Source organism: Porites lutea, chromosome 2 (assembly GCF_958299795.1).
Source record: "Porites lutea chromosome 2, jaPorLute2.1, whole genome shotgun sequence".
Taxonomy (NCBI): Eukaryota; Metazoa; Cnidaria; class Anthozoa; order Scleractinia; family Poritidae; genus Porites; species Porites lutea.
In genome coordinates this window covers 48,118,210-48,136,882 of record NC_133202.1, presented here as the reverse complement: position 1 = coordinate 48,136,882, position 18,673 = coordinate 48,118,210, and the positions used below count along the sequence as shown (strand labels likewise).

At 40.2% G+C, this 18,673-nt stretch overlaps 1 protein-coding gene across 1 annotated transcript; it reads left to right on the top strand.

Annotated features, from left to right (window-relative positions):
* Window positions 1–1,596: 1,596 nt before the first annotated feature.
* LOC140928882 (uncharacterized) lies at window positions 1,597–18,329 on the top strand. The gene is made up of 3 exons (XM_073378685.1): window positions 1,597–1,688; window positions 10,633–11,223; window positions 14,042–18,329. Exons 2-3 carry the CDS (start codon window positions 10,641–10,643, stop codon window positions 18,196–18,198), a joined length of 4,740 nt encoding a protein of 1,579 aa, XP_073234786.1. The 5' UTR covers window positions 1,597–1,688; window positions 10,633–10,640; the 3' UTR covers window positions 18,199–18,329.
* Window positions 18,330–18,673: the final 344 nt, after the last annotated feature.

Sequence of the window (18,673 nt, the reverse complement as noted above, 5' to 3'; positions counted from 1 at the left end):
GTTAGTGCGAAATTTGAACTCAGATGTGGAAGCTTCATTTTACCAACAAGTTTCTTAAAAATAACTGAGAAAATTATCCAAAGAAATGTTTCTAACAAAAGAAAAAGAAACGCGGGTTAAGCGCCGATCGGCCTTCGAACAACTGCGCCCTGTAGAACATCTTTTGCGCCAGTAGAACAAAAAGTTCTTTTTACACGCCTGAAGCACTCTGGCCAGTATCTCCTCAAAGAACAAGCAATTGAGACGAACCATACGATATCACGCTGATCTACTGATCACTAGCTTTCAAAACCTTTTCATTATCATACCGCACAGTTTCAATCGAGGTTTCGTTGTACGCAACCCTTACGTTCAAAATATGCCATAATCATAGTTATCTATCGCAAGAACCATCCACCCTTTCCCCTCAACTGCCACCTGTACGCCTCGCAACCTGAACCAGGATTTTAGTCTCGCAGTTCTCTTTTCAGCTATAGAAACGACGCTGTTCAAATGGAACGATAACAAGATTGAGAAAAGTTAACTTAAGCTGGACGATAACTAGAAACGTCCTCATCCGAGAAACACAGAAATCGGGCAGTGACCTGCTAGAGCAGTTCCTAGCTCACAAAGAAGACAATTTTGCTTCGTTAATTGATATAACTTCATTGTATCATTTTAAGACTGAATTATTGAAACTTTGATCTTGAATGCAAACACGGCAAACGTAAAACAGCTTTCTGGGCCTGAAAAGCTAAAATGTTCGTGGTGAAAGTTTACTAACATTTTATCGACCCTACTAACTGCCCCTGGGTCTCCGAGGATGGAAAAGCTACTGGGACTTTCGAGAAATCGGCCCCGGGCACCAAAATAGCCATTACGTCACTATGAACTCGATACTACAGTAAACTTGCTCTAAGGCCGAACTTTGGAACCAGCACAATAGGGCCATTTATACGAGGAAAAATAAGACGCGAACTGTACCATTTATACGAGCATGTCTTATCTGATAAGACGCGTCTTATTTTAGACGAAATGTGCCGTTTATACGGAAAGTTCGCGTCTTATTTTTCCTCGTATAAATGGCCCTGTAAATGTCCATCTTTAATAGTTATAAAGGGTCAAAGCATAAGGCCATAAACTGCAGACACAAACTTGGGTGTCCATTATATAGAAATGTCTGTTAAGAGACTCAGAGGTTGTTCTAAACGGATTAGCTTATGTAGTAGAGAAGATGATTGACTTTAAGATTCTCCTCTTAGACCAAATTTTAGAACACTGAAAGTAAATTGCGTTACGGCTAATCACCGCCATAAAAATGTTTGACTGTGAAAAATAATAATATCGGTTTCAGCACCGGTTTGTGTTGGTACTTTGAGCAAAATGCCCATTCTATAGCCTGTGAACAGGCTCTCTGTTTGGGAGCCAGGCAGATCTCTGTGATTTGACAATTTTCCACTCAGAGTTTGATAACTGTCTCTCTTTACAGCTTTTAAAGTAGTATAAATGCAGTTCTTGGCATATTACGCACAATGGCACAGTGCATGCCGGAATCAAAATAGCGTGACTCTAGATCACTAACATTGCGTGATTATAGGACCCGTCCAAACGCGTAATGTCTCATGGGATAAGGAATTTTATTTTTTGCAGGCATTTCACTTTTTCATTTATCATTCTCTGATCTACTACAGAAGGCCAAGACTCTTGAGGTACGTTGAAGTTATTTTTCCTTCTGTTTGTACTAGTCTTTGTGTCTGTAGTTTTTCTGCAATTTTGGTTTAGATAACACTGGCCTGCAAAACATGGTGGTGAACAAGGAAATAAAATTGTGGGTCGCCATTTTGGACATTTTGAATATTGAGAAGGGATTCTTCTCTACTTACTGTACATCAGGTCAAATGTGTACTGCGAAGCATAGTCAAGCACAAAGTGGCCGTTTCGTGTTGTTGTCTTTTAACTTTGGCCATTTTTCCGTGAACAGTTGCTAGTTTAAAGTGTTGTAGATGACACAAGAAGCCGTTAAAACCTTCAGACATCATGAGTTATTAATATGTGCAGGGGGATTACAGAAAAAGCCACACGTTTATAAACAGTCTTGAATGAAAAATCAATAACTCTTGCAGAGACCGAGGCCAACAGTTCGCCCTAATCTGAATTAGTACTTTGAGAAGTAAGCTTTAATTTAAATAAGCTTATCCAGACAACAGTCTTTGAGTTTGCAAGATTATTTAGCAGAATATGGATAGAAGACAATCTTTACAGTCAGGCCAGGCCAAGCCTACCCCCAAGATTCTATTAATGAATTTATTTTTCAAAGTTGGACCTTTGGCAGTTAAATTGTAGATTAGATTGTAGATTGGAAATCTACAATTACGAATGCAGAATGCAGAGATATTCATCTCTGCATCCCTGCATACATAATGACCAGTGAATGCACACCCAAAGTATTTATGAAATTTCTACCAGCTCAGTTTTCTTGAATTTGTTGTATGTCTTCAAAGCAATGTTTTGCATTCAAAGATTTTTCAATCTGACCAAATACGGAAACGTCATGTTAAAACACAGACCATGCAGACTGCCGACCGTGCAGACTGAGGATATATGTCATTTTTATCTATTTTTATCTATTTATTTATTTTTGTCATTATTTTTTTACCAAATTTGTCTCCCTTGGCATTAAATAGTCTTTTTACCGTTACTGCGGCTGGTTTCCCACGATTTTTCCCGTTAAACCATCACGGCTCATGTCAGTTATCTTAATTTTATTGCAGTTATTTTCTTTTCGTATCATTCCTGGCCCGCCTAGACTAGCTATAGCTATTTGCAGTGCCAGGACACCCCCCATGCCCTCTGAATTCCCCTCCCATATCATTCAGATTTTCCATTTTTTTCTTCACACCTTTTGGAATTACAGGCAGGGTTTGTAAATATGTCCAATTTACTTATTTAATGCCAAATAATAATTCAAAACTTCTGTTCTTCAGTACAGCTTGTTATAGTGGGAGTCTATGACTCCAGAAATTCTGGAATGAAAATTTTAAAAATATTAGTTTTTGCTTACCGCTGTTCAACGGACACAACCTCCTGAATAGCTTGTGATGAACATGTGTTCACCTAGAATACATTACGATCAAGTGCATTTTCATTTCAGCTATCATCTTGAATTTTACCCTTCAGGGTCAGCAGTGGCTCCCGATGTGATAAGCTTTAAAAATGCTCTGTCAAAAGACCATGTTTTGCATTGAATGGACAAAAATTAATAATTCATGACGTTGCTTTGATGAGAGAAAATAAAAAATTTTCCAATCATGAAGTATCTAGCCTGCGAGCAGCAGACGCATTTCCGGTCGTCGCTTCTCTCCCTCCGCTATTTTTTGGAGGGAGAGAAGCGACGACCGGAAATGCGTTTGCTGTTCGCAGGCTATGAAGTATCCCCCCATCTCTACTGATTTCCAGTTCAAAGATGCCTTTTAATTCTAAGAAGTCCAAAAAAGCTGTCTGTGGTATGGTATGGATATTTTCTGGACCTGGTTGTGTAGGACATCATATGAAGTCTTACATGAAGTACAGACTGTCAAAATTCACTTCTATCATGTGCTGTAATGCAAAAATAATCTTTTTCAGTGATGAAATTCGTGCAAAAATGCCTCAGAAACTGGCCAAGCAAAATCACAGACATACATATATGCTGCTCATTACACATGCATAGATGTAGATTTAGATTTGTTACTGGTTGTGGCAAAGCCTAATGGATTCATTTTTGGGGGGCTACCTTGACCTGACCTGACTGTATACAAACCAAAACACAATGGAAAAAATAATTTAATATTTAATTAGTCAGAAATGTCATACGTCACCACCTCCTAACCCATGGGGGGTGTGGGGAAGAGAGACATCTTAATTTTGAGCATTTTAATTATGCCATCCAGTGATGTCACCTAATAATTTGTTCATTTTTGCATGAATTTTGTGTCAATTTCTTAATAAGTTGGCAGCCATAAGTCACGGAACTGTGAACAGCAGCATGCATATGGTCAATGTGAATTGTTCTGTGTTTTGATTGCTGTAAAGCTTGATGATAAAGGCTCCAGAATAAATTAATGTACAGGGTTGTTTAACAATGAAGTGTTCACAGGCTAAACAAGACTCTGCATAAGCTTGTGATAGTGTGAAACGTGACCTTGGACTTGGAGTTAGCTTGAACTGCAGAGGTTTCCTTTAATAATAATAATAATAATAATAATAATAAGTCTCAAGCTTCTAGCTTACAAGTGCTGAAACTAATCATGATCAGGGAGACAGGAAAAAATAAATATCAAGAGATAGAATCTAATGAATTAAATGCCGCGTTTAGGGACCGTTTGAAGCGGAGAACACACAAAGGCGTCTGCGAAGGGAGGATTAGGGAAAGGACCAGCGATGGCATTGTAAGACAGCTCGGTATCCAGATAGGTTTGCACGTGAGAGTGAAAGTTTGAAGCGGACGGATGATTATGAGATGATGAGACAGGACGTGTAGCGGCAGTGTAGTTGATGGGCCAACCGTATGAAAGAAAATCAACCACAATGTTATCATGATAATCAGCAAGCGAGGTTCTCCACGTTGCCAGCAAAAGCGAAGATGGAACTAAAACCTTAGCGCCGAAAGCATTTGGTTGAGGATAACGCGAGGCACGTAAATAACGTACCACAGCTGCGGTGTTGAAAGATTCGTGTCCGTGTCCGTTCCGGGTCGAAGAGGTTAATGTGTTGGGAACTTGTAAAGCTGATTGTCACTGTGCCGGAATTGGTGTGCGGCGTTTCGGACAGTGTAACATCGGATGATCCGCTTTGCAGACCCGACAACGATGGTGTTCGCTATAGGCTGCACTGTCCTGTTTGTCGCAATCACAAGTACCAGTATAATTCCACGCTCTACATGCCTTTAGACCGGGTTTGCCTGCCTGCTGATTTGAAGGTGTGCTATTGCCAGAATGCCAAGAATTCGGTTGCGAAACTTGCGCGATCTCGTGTTGCGAGGAGGAAGAGCGAAGATCCGAATGGCGAAAAAAGGTCGTGGCCTGATCATTGATAGCCTTGGAATCTTGCCATTCCAAACGGCGCTGCTCCACTTGTTTCGCAACGAACTTATGAAAAGCCCGCACGCTGGACCAGGAGTAACTGATGGATTTAATCATGAGTAATTCGAGGTGGACCAGGAACGCCTCCTTCAGCTGCGACTCATACGTTTTTATCATGACTAAAAAGCCGGCTACAAACTCTGCAAGATTTAACTTTTCATACTCGCCTTGAACACTGGGCACGAAGTCGTGAGGCCAGTCGATGGGTCTTTTAGTGCGTCGTTGGGAGGTTGGCTCTGTAACATCGTCGGCGAAACCGCCGCGCGTGTTTTCTTGGGGGCGTTCCCGAGAGCTCAGAGTAAGAACTTGCAACTCCAATTCGAGCTTGTCTTTCTGGAGCTGGACAAGTTGAATTTGTTGCTCAAAAGTGAGCGTGTTTCCTGAATCCACTGAAGAGGTTGCCGGCGGCGAAGGGTCAGGAACCGTGGGTGATTTGGATTTGAAGGACTTCTGCTTTCGCTGCTTTGTTTTCGGTATGTTGTCGGCATCGTCCTCTACTTCTAGAGCCTCTGAAAACAACGAGTGTGAGGGAAGATCGTAGAGGAAATCCGGATCGTACGCTGGTTTGGGAGCGCGCTTTGGACGTGCGCCGGCTGAGAGTGACATTACGAAAAGAGCTTGGAGCGACGAACGTGAAGACAAGAGGTTACGCGTCGCCTCCGGATCTAACAAAAGATGACCGGTTAAGAATGTGCGCTCGTTTATATAAGACATTTGACACCTCCGTAACTAGTTAATTAACGATCATTAATAAATGATTACTCAATGAATTAAATGGCTATAAATAAAACCTATTGTAATGATACGTAAACATTTTGTCTTGTGGAAACTCATCATGAAAATGAAAATAAATAACAACAAGAATCTAATGTCAATTAATATAAAATGACTATAACTTTAAATAGAGCCTAAAAATTATATCAGGGGCACCCAACGAGAATATGGTTCAAAACCACTTAAACATAGCATTGTTGAACATATTTTAGTATTTAAAGGGTAGACATAGGCCTATTTTTATCCCCTAAAAATTTTTCATCTGTGCGGATTTCCTAGCTGAAAGTCTGGTGATCCAGAAATTACAGGGATCAAGACTTACCTTTTCGAAAAATTTCAGTCAGAAAAAAGGTTCCCGAAAATTCTAGGTGACCTTTTTGGGGTAAAAATCTGTTCAAAATGGGCAATTATACCATTTTTTAGATGTTCGAAAATTCTAGGAGAGGCAGGCAAGCAAGAAATTTTACAGCACATGTTCCGAAAATTCTAGATCTCAAATCGTCTTCCAAACAGATTTTTTTTTTGAAAATTGGCATTGGGTGCCCCTGATTATATGTATTAAGCCCCAAATTATGTATTAAGCATTGCATAATATACAATTCTTACAATTATTTAATTTATCGATCCTCTACATTTGTCTTACATATGGCTCTGCTACAGCTGGCTTAACTGACGGTAGAGATCTATGCTGAGGATCCAGCTTGGACCACAAATGCGGCCCAAAATATCTTATAATACTGTTCTTTCCATGATGTATTGTTTTAATTGTCTATAAGAATTAAGTCATTGTTCATTAACTATAAAGTAGCTATGGGTCAATAATATTGTCCTTGGTGAAAAATGCTTTGGACTGTTTGTGGAGCCAGATCATGCTTTATCTTGTACATCAATGTGGCAATGGACTGTGATCTCTTGTTAAGCAGTGTAGTAAGTTTAGCTCTCCTGAGGAGATCCGCATAGGGAGCAATCCAGTCACAATGAATTAACAATTAATGAATGAGGCTGAGTATCTTATGAAGAATTTTGGAGATCGAGAAGGGTGTTATCGCCAAGGCGGATAACACCCTCTGAGATCTCCATAATTCTTAATATGATACGAAAGCCAAATTCAATAATTGTTTTATTATTCATTCGAAATAATTCCTAGTTTAAAAACATTTCTAAGCTAAAACATGCTTACCTCCATCAAAGTTAAGTTCATCTTTGATAGTGCACGTTTACGGTTGTTCAGCCCCGCAAATATTCTCCAAATAGCACATGCAGCCCTTGGAGTTGTCTTAACTGTTCTTGCCATGTTTTTAGCTAATATTTCGCCTAGTTCTTACTCTCGAAACGAGTGAAATGTCCGCCATTTTTGTTTTCACAACCAAAACAACTCAACCTCGTGCCCAGGTCTTCTCGGTTAACGGAGTTAACCTGCAAGAAGGCTGAACTTTTGACGTCCTCAGTTCATTAATCACAAAATTCTTCCAAATTTGGTCATCAGTAGCTGGTTATGGTGAATTATGTGTGTGCTTTTAGCCAATCAGAATCGGGGAAATATTTTGAATGAATAATATAACCACTCTTAATCCCTTTTTCTTTCTTAGATTACGTAGCACACAGAGTATTAATTTTAAACTCTGACTGAGCAAATCTTTAATACTTTTGCCACTCTGAGTCTAACATTCAGAGGTTATGAAGCTGGTCTGTTTCATGCTTATTGAGTAAGTGGTCTGGAGCGTGATGTCCTACAGTTCCTCTATAGGCAATTACTTTTGTTGTAGCTTAATGGTCTACGTGACTGCACTGGTAGTCCTTTTTTTGTTATGAGTAGCTAAAGCAAGACTGCAGTTTCAGAATTAAAAGGTTCCTTGTCAGATGCTACTTATGGAATAAATCTTCACTTTGTGAAGAGAGGCTCTAAGGTCACATTTCACACAGCAATAATTATTATTAGTCACATTTAGCCTGTCAACACTACATCAAACCGAATGTTTTCCTTACCGCATTCAGCCAATAATAAAAGGTTTTCTATTTTGGAAAAGTGATAGCCAATCAGAAAATACCTACCATATTTGTAGTAGTAGGTGACTTCAATGGACAACATTGAGTAGTTCCAGAAAATATCAATACCCCCTCCCCCCCATGGAGCTGGGCAAGGCAATTTCTGAGGGGTTGGGGGGTTGCTAATGGAGGTTTTTTCCAGGGGGTCTGAGTAAGATTGGTGAGTTATTAATAAATTACAGCTTCTCTGTTGAGCAAGCTGTCATTTCTTTTATTGTTACCAGTGTTTCAAAATGATAGGTTATGTGGTGTTTGGTTTGAATGTAACTGGTTCTTTTGCAGATTATATTATTTGTGTAGTGACTGTACTCAGTAGCTAGTGTAAGGTATCGCCTCTATGGCTACTTATTAGCTAAGAACGTCCTTGAGATTATTAGACACCCTATTAACATGAATGAAAGAGAAGAAAACAATATCTTTCACATAATAATATAGTGTAACAACATTTTTGACACAAATATTATTTCCAGAGGGTACTCAACCATGTTGAAAAATTACTGAAATTCCAGGAGGTGGGGGTGGGGGGTATGACAAGCACCCCCTGGAAATTTCAGGGGTTTGGGGGTTTAAAGCAAAAGTGCCCTCCGTGGGGGGTATGGATTTTTTCTGGAACTACACATTATAATGCTCAGAATTCAAACGTCCCTCTCCCCCTTGCAGGGATGTTAACCTCTGGAAATCTAAAATCTGGAGACTCTTCTCTTTTGCATTACCCCCCACCCCCCGAATATCAACAACCACCCCTCCGCCTGACCCTAACCCCTGATAAGCACAATAGTCAATCCAGTCCCTAATTTATCACGTGGGAGGGGCTTAGGACACTAAACGAAGTCGTACACGAGACTATCACAATTCGCTTTTATGATTGTATTGGTGAAATAATCTTTGTTTGTCATTAAATACGTGCAAAAATGCCCCAGAAAGCGAACTATGAATCAAAGAAAATTCTAATTTGGGGAGAAAATGGGATAAATTCCAAATTAAACCACAGAAAACCTCAACTCGATTTTATCCGGGAGATTTGGTAGCCCATACAGGAGACCAGCAGATTGGAGTTGTATCCGGGAGACTCCCAGATAATCTGGGAGAGTTGGCATGTATGCCCTTGCCCCTTATGGGTTAGCCTGTTCCAGGCTCCAAGATAGTGGTACAGTTGTACAGTAAAAAGAGTTGCGAAAAACGCGCAGGGGGCTGGGGAGAGACAGGGCTTTTGCTTTGCTCATTTTAAACACGTCCCCATTCAACTTCCCCTGTATACTATCTGAGAGCGTCGCACAGGCTATTTACAGGTTAGGGGGTAGAGATCCCCGGGGGGGGTACTTGGGTTAATTTTTGCAGGGTATGTGCCGCTGGCCTCTCAGAGCCCCTACCCCATTATAGTCAATCCAGTCGTGAAAATGCGACCCCATCCAGCGGCACATCCCTATTAGCGTCTTATAAGGATGTATCCCCCCCCCCGGGGTGAAGACATGTGACATTTCAGACTATATTTAATGGAAGTAAAAATTATTCCAACAAATATAACCTGGACAAACTGAATTAGAACTATGACAGTTAAGCCTTCCTTAAAGGATCACCCAAAATGCGTAGATTCGAGACTTATTTGCTGTATGGAAAGGCACAAGTCAGGCTCTTGCTTAATTTCTCTTCATGCAATTGTAATTGGATGGTGGCCCCCTTTGAGGGAAGACAAGGGATTTGAAGTATATTGCATGCAAGTGTGTTGTTGTTTCAAAAGTAGGTTGAGTTTGATCGTCCGGGTGAACGTAGTCCTGAATAGGACTGTTGTTGTTGACAGTGACTGACGTTTCGACAACCTGTACGGTAGTCATCTTCAGAGTCAAAGTGAGATGTATCACGTCAGTTGATGGTATTATACTCTGGTTGTTGATCCGATTACGTCGCGATGTTATTGGTCGTCTGTCACTTAAGCTGTGATGTTATTGGCTATAAAGACTCGTAATGTCACTGGTGCGTTTCGATCCGTCTATTGTCACAGTTAAACAGTCGTCTATTGTGAGTGAAATTGTTAGTTCTCCAGTCGTTCTCTCGTAGTTCGTTTTGCTTGATCTCGTCAATAAGTCGTTTGTACGATGCTGGTAGCTGATGGCTACGATTCAGTAGATTCAACACTCAGACCAACGTCAATTCTGGCCCTAATACGACACACAGGAAAAAATAACGGATTCCCATTTGTGGATATTTTTGGGTATTTAAAGAATACCCACAAAAATCCCAAATTTGGAAGAGTGAGACAAGTCCCAATCTGGGAACTTGGTTGGGAATTCCCTGGTTGGTACTTGTCTCACCTTGCCAAATTTGGGATTTTTATGGGTATTCTTTAAATACCCAAAAATATCCACAAATGGGAATCGGTTATTTTTTTCCTGTGTGCCGTATCACTGGACACTGAGGCTACTTTTGATCTGGTTTGATGTTCTGATGACATCTGGAATGTGCAGACTTGTTGTTTATGTGCGCTAGTATCTTGACAAGAAAGCACATCTTCATGTAATGAAGGCAAGGAGTAAAACCTGTTGTTGAAAGATGGCCCGTGTGGTTTACAATATAGATTTGCCTGTTTTATCTAAATTAGCAGCAGGCTATCACAAAGGGGGTGATAATCAAGTGGGGTCAATAGAAAAAAATGGTCAGAGAGGGAATTTATATTGACGTTAAAATATAAAACATTTGTTTTCAATATATTCCTTAGGAGATCCCATGAATATATCGGAAGATCAAAAGCGATGGGTGGTTATTGGGATTGCTTTCAACAAGCTGGTGCCTCATATTCGACCATTTGTAGAACAGTCTTTACAGGCAGAGTACCAGAACTTGAAGTCCAGCCATAACATTCACAGCCAAACTCCACCTGGGATTCTCAAGAATCATCCCAAACATCTGAAATATGAAAACATCAATAGTAACAGCGGTCACAAACTCTCCTCCGGAAAGTTTGACTTTTCAAAATTTGACTACCAGGTATCAAGTCATGTCGACTTTGCCAAGCTTTACCTTCAGCCTTTCATGGCCAAGTTCAATGCATTTGATGGAGAATGTGATGGGTCTGCTGTTCTGCTACTGCTTGGTGAAGTACCTGTGTTTTTACCTGCAATACAGTCATCAGCTAAGACAGTAAGAGATCATGTAAGAAATGAGTGGGCTCATTGTAACTTTACAGATTGGGATGCAGTGAAGTTTCAGTGCTGTTTTAAGGAGATGCAGCAACTTGTCCAATCCCTGGGCCTGCCCACAGCAGATGAAACTAAAATCCTATCCGAGCTAAATGACTGGGAGAACAAAGGTAATTTAATTTAATTTTTAAGTATCTTTTTGTCAAAGTCACAGTTTTGTTGTAAAAACTTAAAAACCCTCTTGTCCCTTTCTATTCTCCCTTCATCATTAAAAAGTACTTTTTCAAAGAAGAAATTTGTTTACCGACGGAGCACTTAGGAGTGTTCTTCGTGCGTCCAGATCGAATTGGAATTTTGGAAATGTTGTAATAAACGCCGATTTAATTTACAGGATAGCTTTATCTACAAATTAGGTACTTTTTTTTATTAACTTTCCTAATATTTACGTTCAAAGTTTATCAGGGGATAAATGAGGATAATATTCTAAAAAAAAAGTTTGTTCACATTTACGCGTCAAATGGAAAAGTCGAAATAGGTTGGAACTCACAAGGCTGCTGCCTAAGGGGCGCCCGGTCGCCAGAGGCGCCTGCGATACCCGGGCTACGATTTATCCTCGGGCGACCAAAATTTCAAACAGGGAGCCCGAACAAGCCCGACAAAAGGCAAACAAACAAGCACTTGTCTTGAAATTCGCTTCTGTGACTTCTGCTGCAGCGCAGTTGAAGTTTCTCGCCTGAAAATGGCGTCAAATGAATTTAATAGTCTTCGAAAACCTTCGATATTAAAATCATGACTTTCCCCCCCAGCGTTAGAAAGTCTCGCAAAAACATTCCAATTTTTGAAAATGATTTGCGGCGACTATTCAACATCATATTTCAATCTGTTTTTAATTTACACAGTTGCGCACGACACACAAACCTTCACAAATATAAAAGCGGTTTTGATAGTTCAAAAGGTAGACTTGATACAACAATACTGTGTCATGTTAACCTACAACTTTCACAGAAATTGCAGTTGCTTAGGATCCTAAACTTAGTTGCCCGGATGAAATTTTTAGTTTTCCCGGGCAAGTGGGCAAAATTAATTAATTAATTAATTGATTGTGTACATTTTGTTTAGTATTTTAAACATAGTTTAGGGATTTTTCTATTTGAATTTTTAATTAGTCTTCCATTTTCATTAATTTTATCTATATATCAATATGCGGCAACCTGTTTTAGATTTTTAGCCTTCTTAATTGTTAGTTTTTAATTCTCAATGACTTTTAACAGAGAGACTGGGTAACCACTCCCTGTGTATTTGACATTAAATAAATTATCTAATATCATAGGTGACGAATTACTCCTTAATTTTGGTTCGAAATTTCAGCGTTAATTTGTAATTTCACGTCTGAAATTACAAAATTGCCATGGCAACCTTCCGTACGTGTCAGTGTCAAGATGGCGACGAAGTTTTAAAATGTCATGAATGAAGATGTCAGGGCACAAAAAGACGCTTTAGAAAATCTGAGCACACGAAAGAGCACATCAAGAAGGATTCTAACAGGTATTCTGTCGAAAAACTCTGAACTTAAGCCAAATTTAAGCTCTAAATGTTCGAGAGAGTGCAGGAGTTCTCTATTGATACGATCCAGGATAAACATGTCAAAAATCCAAGATTGCAAGCGTAATTCGTCACCCATGATATTAATAGGTAATCAAATGGTATACTCGTGAAATTAGGGAATAATTTCACTTGCGTTTTGTCCAAATCCTAATAATTTATAAGGATTTGGACAAAACGCAAGTGAAATTATTCCCTAATTTCACTCGTCACCATTTGATTACACATACTTATCTTAAATGCTACCTGATGGTGTTAAAAGGCTTGTGGAATGTGCCAACTCCTTGTTTTTTGAAAACTTTTGAAAGCTTTTCTGGAACTCCTTGCACGTAAGGAAGTCAGAGACACTGTGAGCACGATTGGAGACGGCTTTACCTTTTGTTCCTGAAGTGTTGGCTGTCTTTGGCGAGATTCTAAACATTCACTGTTTGTAGCTGTTGTTTGAAATGTTGGTTTTTTAAAAGAGGATAGAACCGGAATCCCCCGGAGAAAAACCTTTCGGAGCAAGGGAGAGAACCAACAACAATCTCAACCCTCATATGGCTTTGACACCAGGATCCGAACCTGGGCCAGATAGGCTCTTGTGAAAAATACCGTAATATTCTCAAAATTGTCTTTTCAATTTAAGAATATTATTATATTTTTTGCAGTGGTCTATAGGTGGGAGGGGAGTACGTCCACCCCTGCGCCACCCTTGCTTTTGCTCTTTGAAGAGACAAGGAGCCTGAAAAAGAGCCTGATCCCTGCGACGGTTACCTAAGTAGCTTGGTTGGTAATCTGTTAGAAGTTCACTCTGTTGTCTGCTTTAACGTCGCCTAAAAAGGTCAAAAACTCTTTTTTGGGACAACTTTTTGTGTCCTCACATTACTGCTTAAGCTCGATTACCAGCCTTTTTGTGAGCAGGATGCAAACCTTACTCCTCAAACGGCTGGAAATCGAGCCTTGTGATTGTCACTATTGGTAAAAGACACTAGTCCTTAGCAGTTAAGCGTAAAATTTAATGTTGTATGATATTTTCATCCGACGTTGAAACTTTCACGTATTTGCATAAAAAAGCTAAGACAGAAATTCAACGTCTGCATTTGATGTGAAAAATGGAGGTATCTTCAAAATATTAGAAGTGTACATATACACTTACAGTCGTTTTTGTCATCTTTTAAACAAGGCCCGTTAAAGCCGCTTCAGAAAGAGAAATAGCTTAATGAATCGGACGAGTGCTAAAATGAAACAACTTTTGAAACGAGAAGTCATCTGAGAATTCCTCATGCCGTATGGATAGCTTAGGCAAATAATTTAAACACTGGGCACATTTAGGATTATAAAACTAAATACCACTTTTTTATCTTAGTTATTTTAAGTAACGTTGTTAAAATGTTCTGTTTACAGGTGTAACATTCTGTGGTAACTCCCCAGTAGATCCGTCCCTATTAAGCTTGGTTCAAAATGAAGTGTTGCAACTTTCCTGTAATTTGGATCATTTTGTTTGCCAGTACAAAGAGCAGAGTGACCTGTTAAAATCACATCTCCGCGAGGTGCAGCAAAACCTCCAACAGAAAGTTGAACAAGTAGAACACAAGGTGGAAACCTTGGAGCAAAAGTTCGAAGATCTTAGTCGCAGGCTAGTGAGACGTCAAGAAAGTGTCAACCCTCCATCGTTCTTTGGAGCGCTGGACAGAAATGAGTATTTTACAGGCCGGAAAAAAGAGCTGGAATCATTGGACAAAGCTTTTGAAGAAGTAAACACTAAAAGAGCTGGTCTTGGATGCGGTAAGAGAAAGGCTAAAGTTCATGGTATTTGCGGACTCGGAGGCTGCGGGAAGTCATCTCTTGCCTTCGAATATGCTTGGCGCAACCTGGAACGTTACTCCGGAGGCGTTTACGTTATAAATGGAGAAAGTGACGAACTGTTGCGATCATCTGTTCAAGGAATCCATGGACAATTCGTGTACAAGTCTCAGCCCAACAGGCACGAAGAAGCCAAACAGTTTGATCAGCTAATGACAGAAACTCTTTCGTGGCTTGGTAGTCTAAGTCGCAAGTGGCTTTTGCTTGTAGACAACATGGATCAAAAGAAACTTAGCTCCTACACACGAAAAATGTTTTTAGGCCAGTGGAAAAATAAAACTTTAGGGGACATTCTTGTCACTTCTCGTAGAAGTCCTCAAGCGTTGTGTGAGGATCTTGATCTTCGTCCTGAAAACTGTCTTGAGCTGGATGCTTTTTCTGTCGACGAATCTATTGAATTCTTAAAGAAACGCACCGGATTAACATCCGCTTTTGAACATCAAGAGGAAGGAGTAAAAGAACTTGCCCAGGAGCTTGGTGGACTACCGTTGGCCTTAGAACAAGCTGCTGCTTACGTCAGTGCATTGAAGTGCTCGGCTCAGTCCTACCTTGAGCAGTATCGTGAACAAAAGTCGATTCTTTTGAACAGGAAAAGCGCTAAACCGTGCTCAGAGGTCTACAGTGAGGCACGCCTGGCAGTACAAACTACATGGCGTCTGAATTTCAGTTATATAGAAAATGACGAAACGGATGAAGGACTTGGAAAGGCCTCTTCTTTCTTTATGAAACTTGCCACATATCTGTGCCCAGGTGAGATACCCATTGAGATTTTGAATGTGGGCGCCCCAGAGATTGACCATAAGTACCTGAAGGATCGCTTGAAGATGCCAATCGGTGCAGAACAAATTGTTGATTTGTTGCTTAGGTTTTCACTTTTCAAACGCAAGTCAGATGACAGCTTGAGTATCCATCGACTTGTTCAAGAGACATTGGAAGAGCGTTATAGTAATGAAGGCGAAACTAAAAATGCTTTTTCTTCTGCCATAAGAATGTTGCACCATGCGTTTCTCGACTGTGTTGGAGGAACAGACTTCCTTTACGAATGGCAATTGAGGCAGGATTATCTGAAAGATGAAACTGTAAGTCCCAAGGACAGGCTCCGTCAGAGTCTCGAAAGTTTACAAGAGGCCAAGCTGGAGAGTCGACGATGGAAAGTGCTCTCTGGGAATGCTTTTCACCTCCTTTTTCATCTCTCGAAAAATTCATGCTTGAAACCTGATTACCTATTCCGTGAGGAGACTGCCAGGATATTTTGCGAAGCAGCCTTCTATTGCTATTCTTTGGGAATAAACAGTGAAGGACACCGCCTACAACAATATGTGTTCGACATATTGTGCGCAGTGACAAAGTCCATTTGTTTTTATAAAGGCGACGAACTAATGAAGGTAACAAGAGTCCTAAGGCCCATCCATGACCCTAACGCTGTTGTAGCAAAGCTACTAGTTCCATTTTCGTTCGAAAATGTCATTGATCCAGCAGGTGTCAAGATAAGCGCCACTCAAACCAACGAATTGTTAGAAGGGATTGAAATGATAGAACCAAAGGCGAGAGAAGCTTTCTCCAGGGGCGATTATCAAACCTCGTGTGATCTGTACACTGAGATTATTAAACTACCAGTTGCAGAATATCAACCTTGCGCTCGTCCTCTTGGAACAATTTTTTGTAACCGTGGTATTGCGAATGTGCAAATGGAAAACATTGAGACGGCTTTGGACGACTTCAATGCTTCTATTTACGCAGACACTGAGCTTTATCGTGGTTACTACTGGAAGGCATACGCACTTTGTAAACTCGTGGAAAGTGGTAGAAACGAGTTCACCAGCAGGGCTAAAGCTGCAGCGGCAGTACTTCATTACAAGTTTGCAAGCTCCAAAGCAGGTGATATTCGAAAACTGCGACATAAATTTGAGAAAGTTTCAGGGTTGCTTGATAGAATCAACTACAATTTTGTTACCAATGTTAACCAGCTCAAGGAACTAGAGAGTCAGCTCTGTGGAGTACGAAATTCAAATGATTCATTTACAGTCATTCTAGCAGAAGGGAAATTCGATTTGAACAAGGTTGTTTTATCGAAAGGATGTTATTATTTTGTCTGTCTTCCTGGAAGTTCCGCTGTGCTGAGTTTCAGCGAAGGTTTGTTTTTGTCAGGTGCGTCTTTTCTATTTGAAAATGTTCATTTCGAGAATTCTTTGCCCTCAGCAAACCGCGATCAACCGTTGTCGTCTGAAGCAGATTGTAGTATTGTAGAGAGAGAAGAGCTACTTTCAATAACGTTAGGAGAATCACATCTGGCCAAGAAGAAAGTGAGCGCCGGCAGTGAACGCAAATTCAATGCTCTAATAGAGGCTAATGACGTTAAATCATTGGTCATAGATCACTGTTCTCTTCTACTTTCAAATCATGCAGGGGTATTGGTGAGGGCACATCCCCGTCAGCTAGTAAACGTTTCAGTGAGGTCTTCCAAAATTATGCTGAATCGTGGACCTGGGATCATTATTTACGGAGGAACAACTGATTCCCATATAAGTGTTTGTGAAAGTGTCGTAATGCAAAATATGTATGGCATTATAATAAATTCTCCCGCATGTTTTTGCATGGAAAAGAACAGCGTTACTGATAACTATCAAGATGGCATTGTAGCAACAGCAGGTTGTCATGGAGAATTAGTGAAAAATTCATTGCTTTCCAATAAGCAGCATGCCATTTTGTTGCAAGGATCAAACGCAGTATTAGAAGAAAACGTCATTTCCCATAATTTTGGCTGGGGAATCGTGTGCTGTGCTGGAAGCAACCTAACTTGCAAAAAAACTGCATTTAACAGTAATTGCTGTGGAGGACTTCGTATCATGTTAAATGGCAAAGGAATTGTTTCGGTTGAAAAATGCGAGTTTAGAGAAAATCTTGGTCCTGATGTTTCTCCTGCCGATGCAAAGGAAATTTGCCCACTGGAACTGAAATTAAAGCAGTTGCTCACAACTGCCCAGAACTCTTCCACTGTATTTTACTTGGGTCACTTCCTTCGTCTTAAGAAATCTGAGATGGTTCAATTTGTCGATGAATTCAGGAGCCCGTTGCTTCTTGACAACAAAGTTTTGGAGATGCCTCATGTTTTCGCCTACACACAAGTAGGAGAGTGCTCTGGATGTTGGAAAGATCTACAGTCGGATAGTCAGTGGATCGAATGTTCCAGTTGCCTTATTGCAAGATACTGTAGCAAACAGTGCCTTCGCTGTGCTAAAGGGGCTCATTCTTTTGTCTGTAACTCCATTCGAGAAGCAAATAAAGTATGCGAATCGTTGCAGCCACTGTCCTACTCGCCAATGAAAGCAGCTCGTCAACATAAAGCTGGCATTTCTTTGTGCGTTATTGCTGCTGTAAGTTTGTCGCTTTCAGATGAATTTGACTGTGTCTGTCTATTATGTTATCCAGGGTGGAACCTTTATACCGTTCTGTACTCTCAAGATATCCACGCTTTTACAATGATGCACGGAAGTCCCGTGCAAGAAAGCATGATGGACATCAAGGCAGCTAGTATTTTGGCGAAATTTGATCTTGAGTCCCACACCGTTACTGTTTACTGGCATCGCATTTTTTCTGTGGACAAAGTGCCAGATGGTTGGAACTGGGTGAACAGATCTTTAGTTTTTTTGGCGGATTATTGTAGAAAACGAGACACCTCTTACAAGGTGATAATGTAAAAAATGTTCTTAAGATTCTGGCAAAGAAAGGTTTGTTATGTTGACCCTTTCAAAAGATGGCCATTGTGGTAATAGACGGCGGCCATATTGAATTAATTCGATTTAAGGAGTATTAGAGGATCCCCAGGGGACATGAGCACATTTCGTTTGTATTTTTGAGCGCTTTTCGGGACATTTTTTCGCGAAGTTTTCTTAGAATAAGATTGTAATGGGAAAAAAGAGCCTTTTGCCGTGTTGGGGTGTAATAATGATCGCCTTTTTCTAGTTTAGAATTAGAAATATGGTCTTTCACAGTATATTTCTTGGGAAAAAGGCGATCATTATTACATCCAAACACAGCGCAAAGATCGTTTTTCCCATTACAATCTTATTCTAAGAAAACTTTACAAAAAAATGTCCCGAAAAGCGCTCGAAAATACAAACGAAATGAGCTTATGTCCCCTGGGCATCCTATAAATAATAATACTCCTTAAAT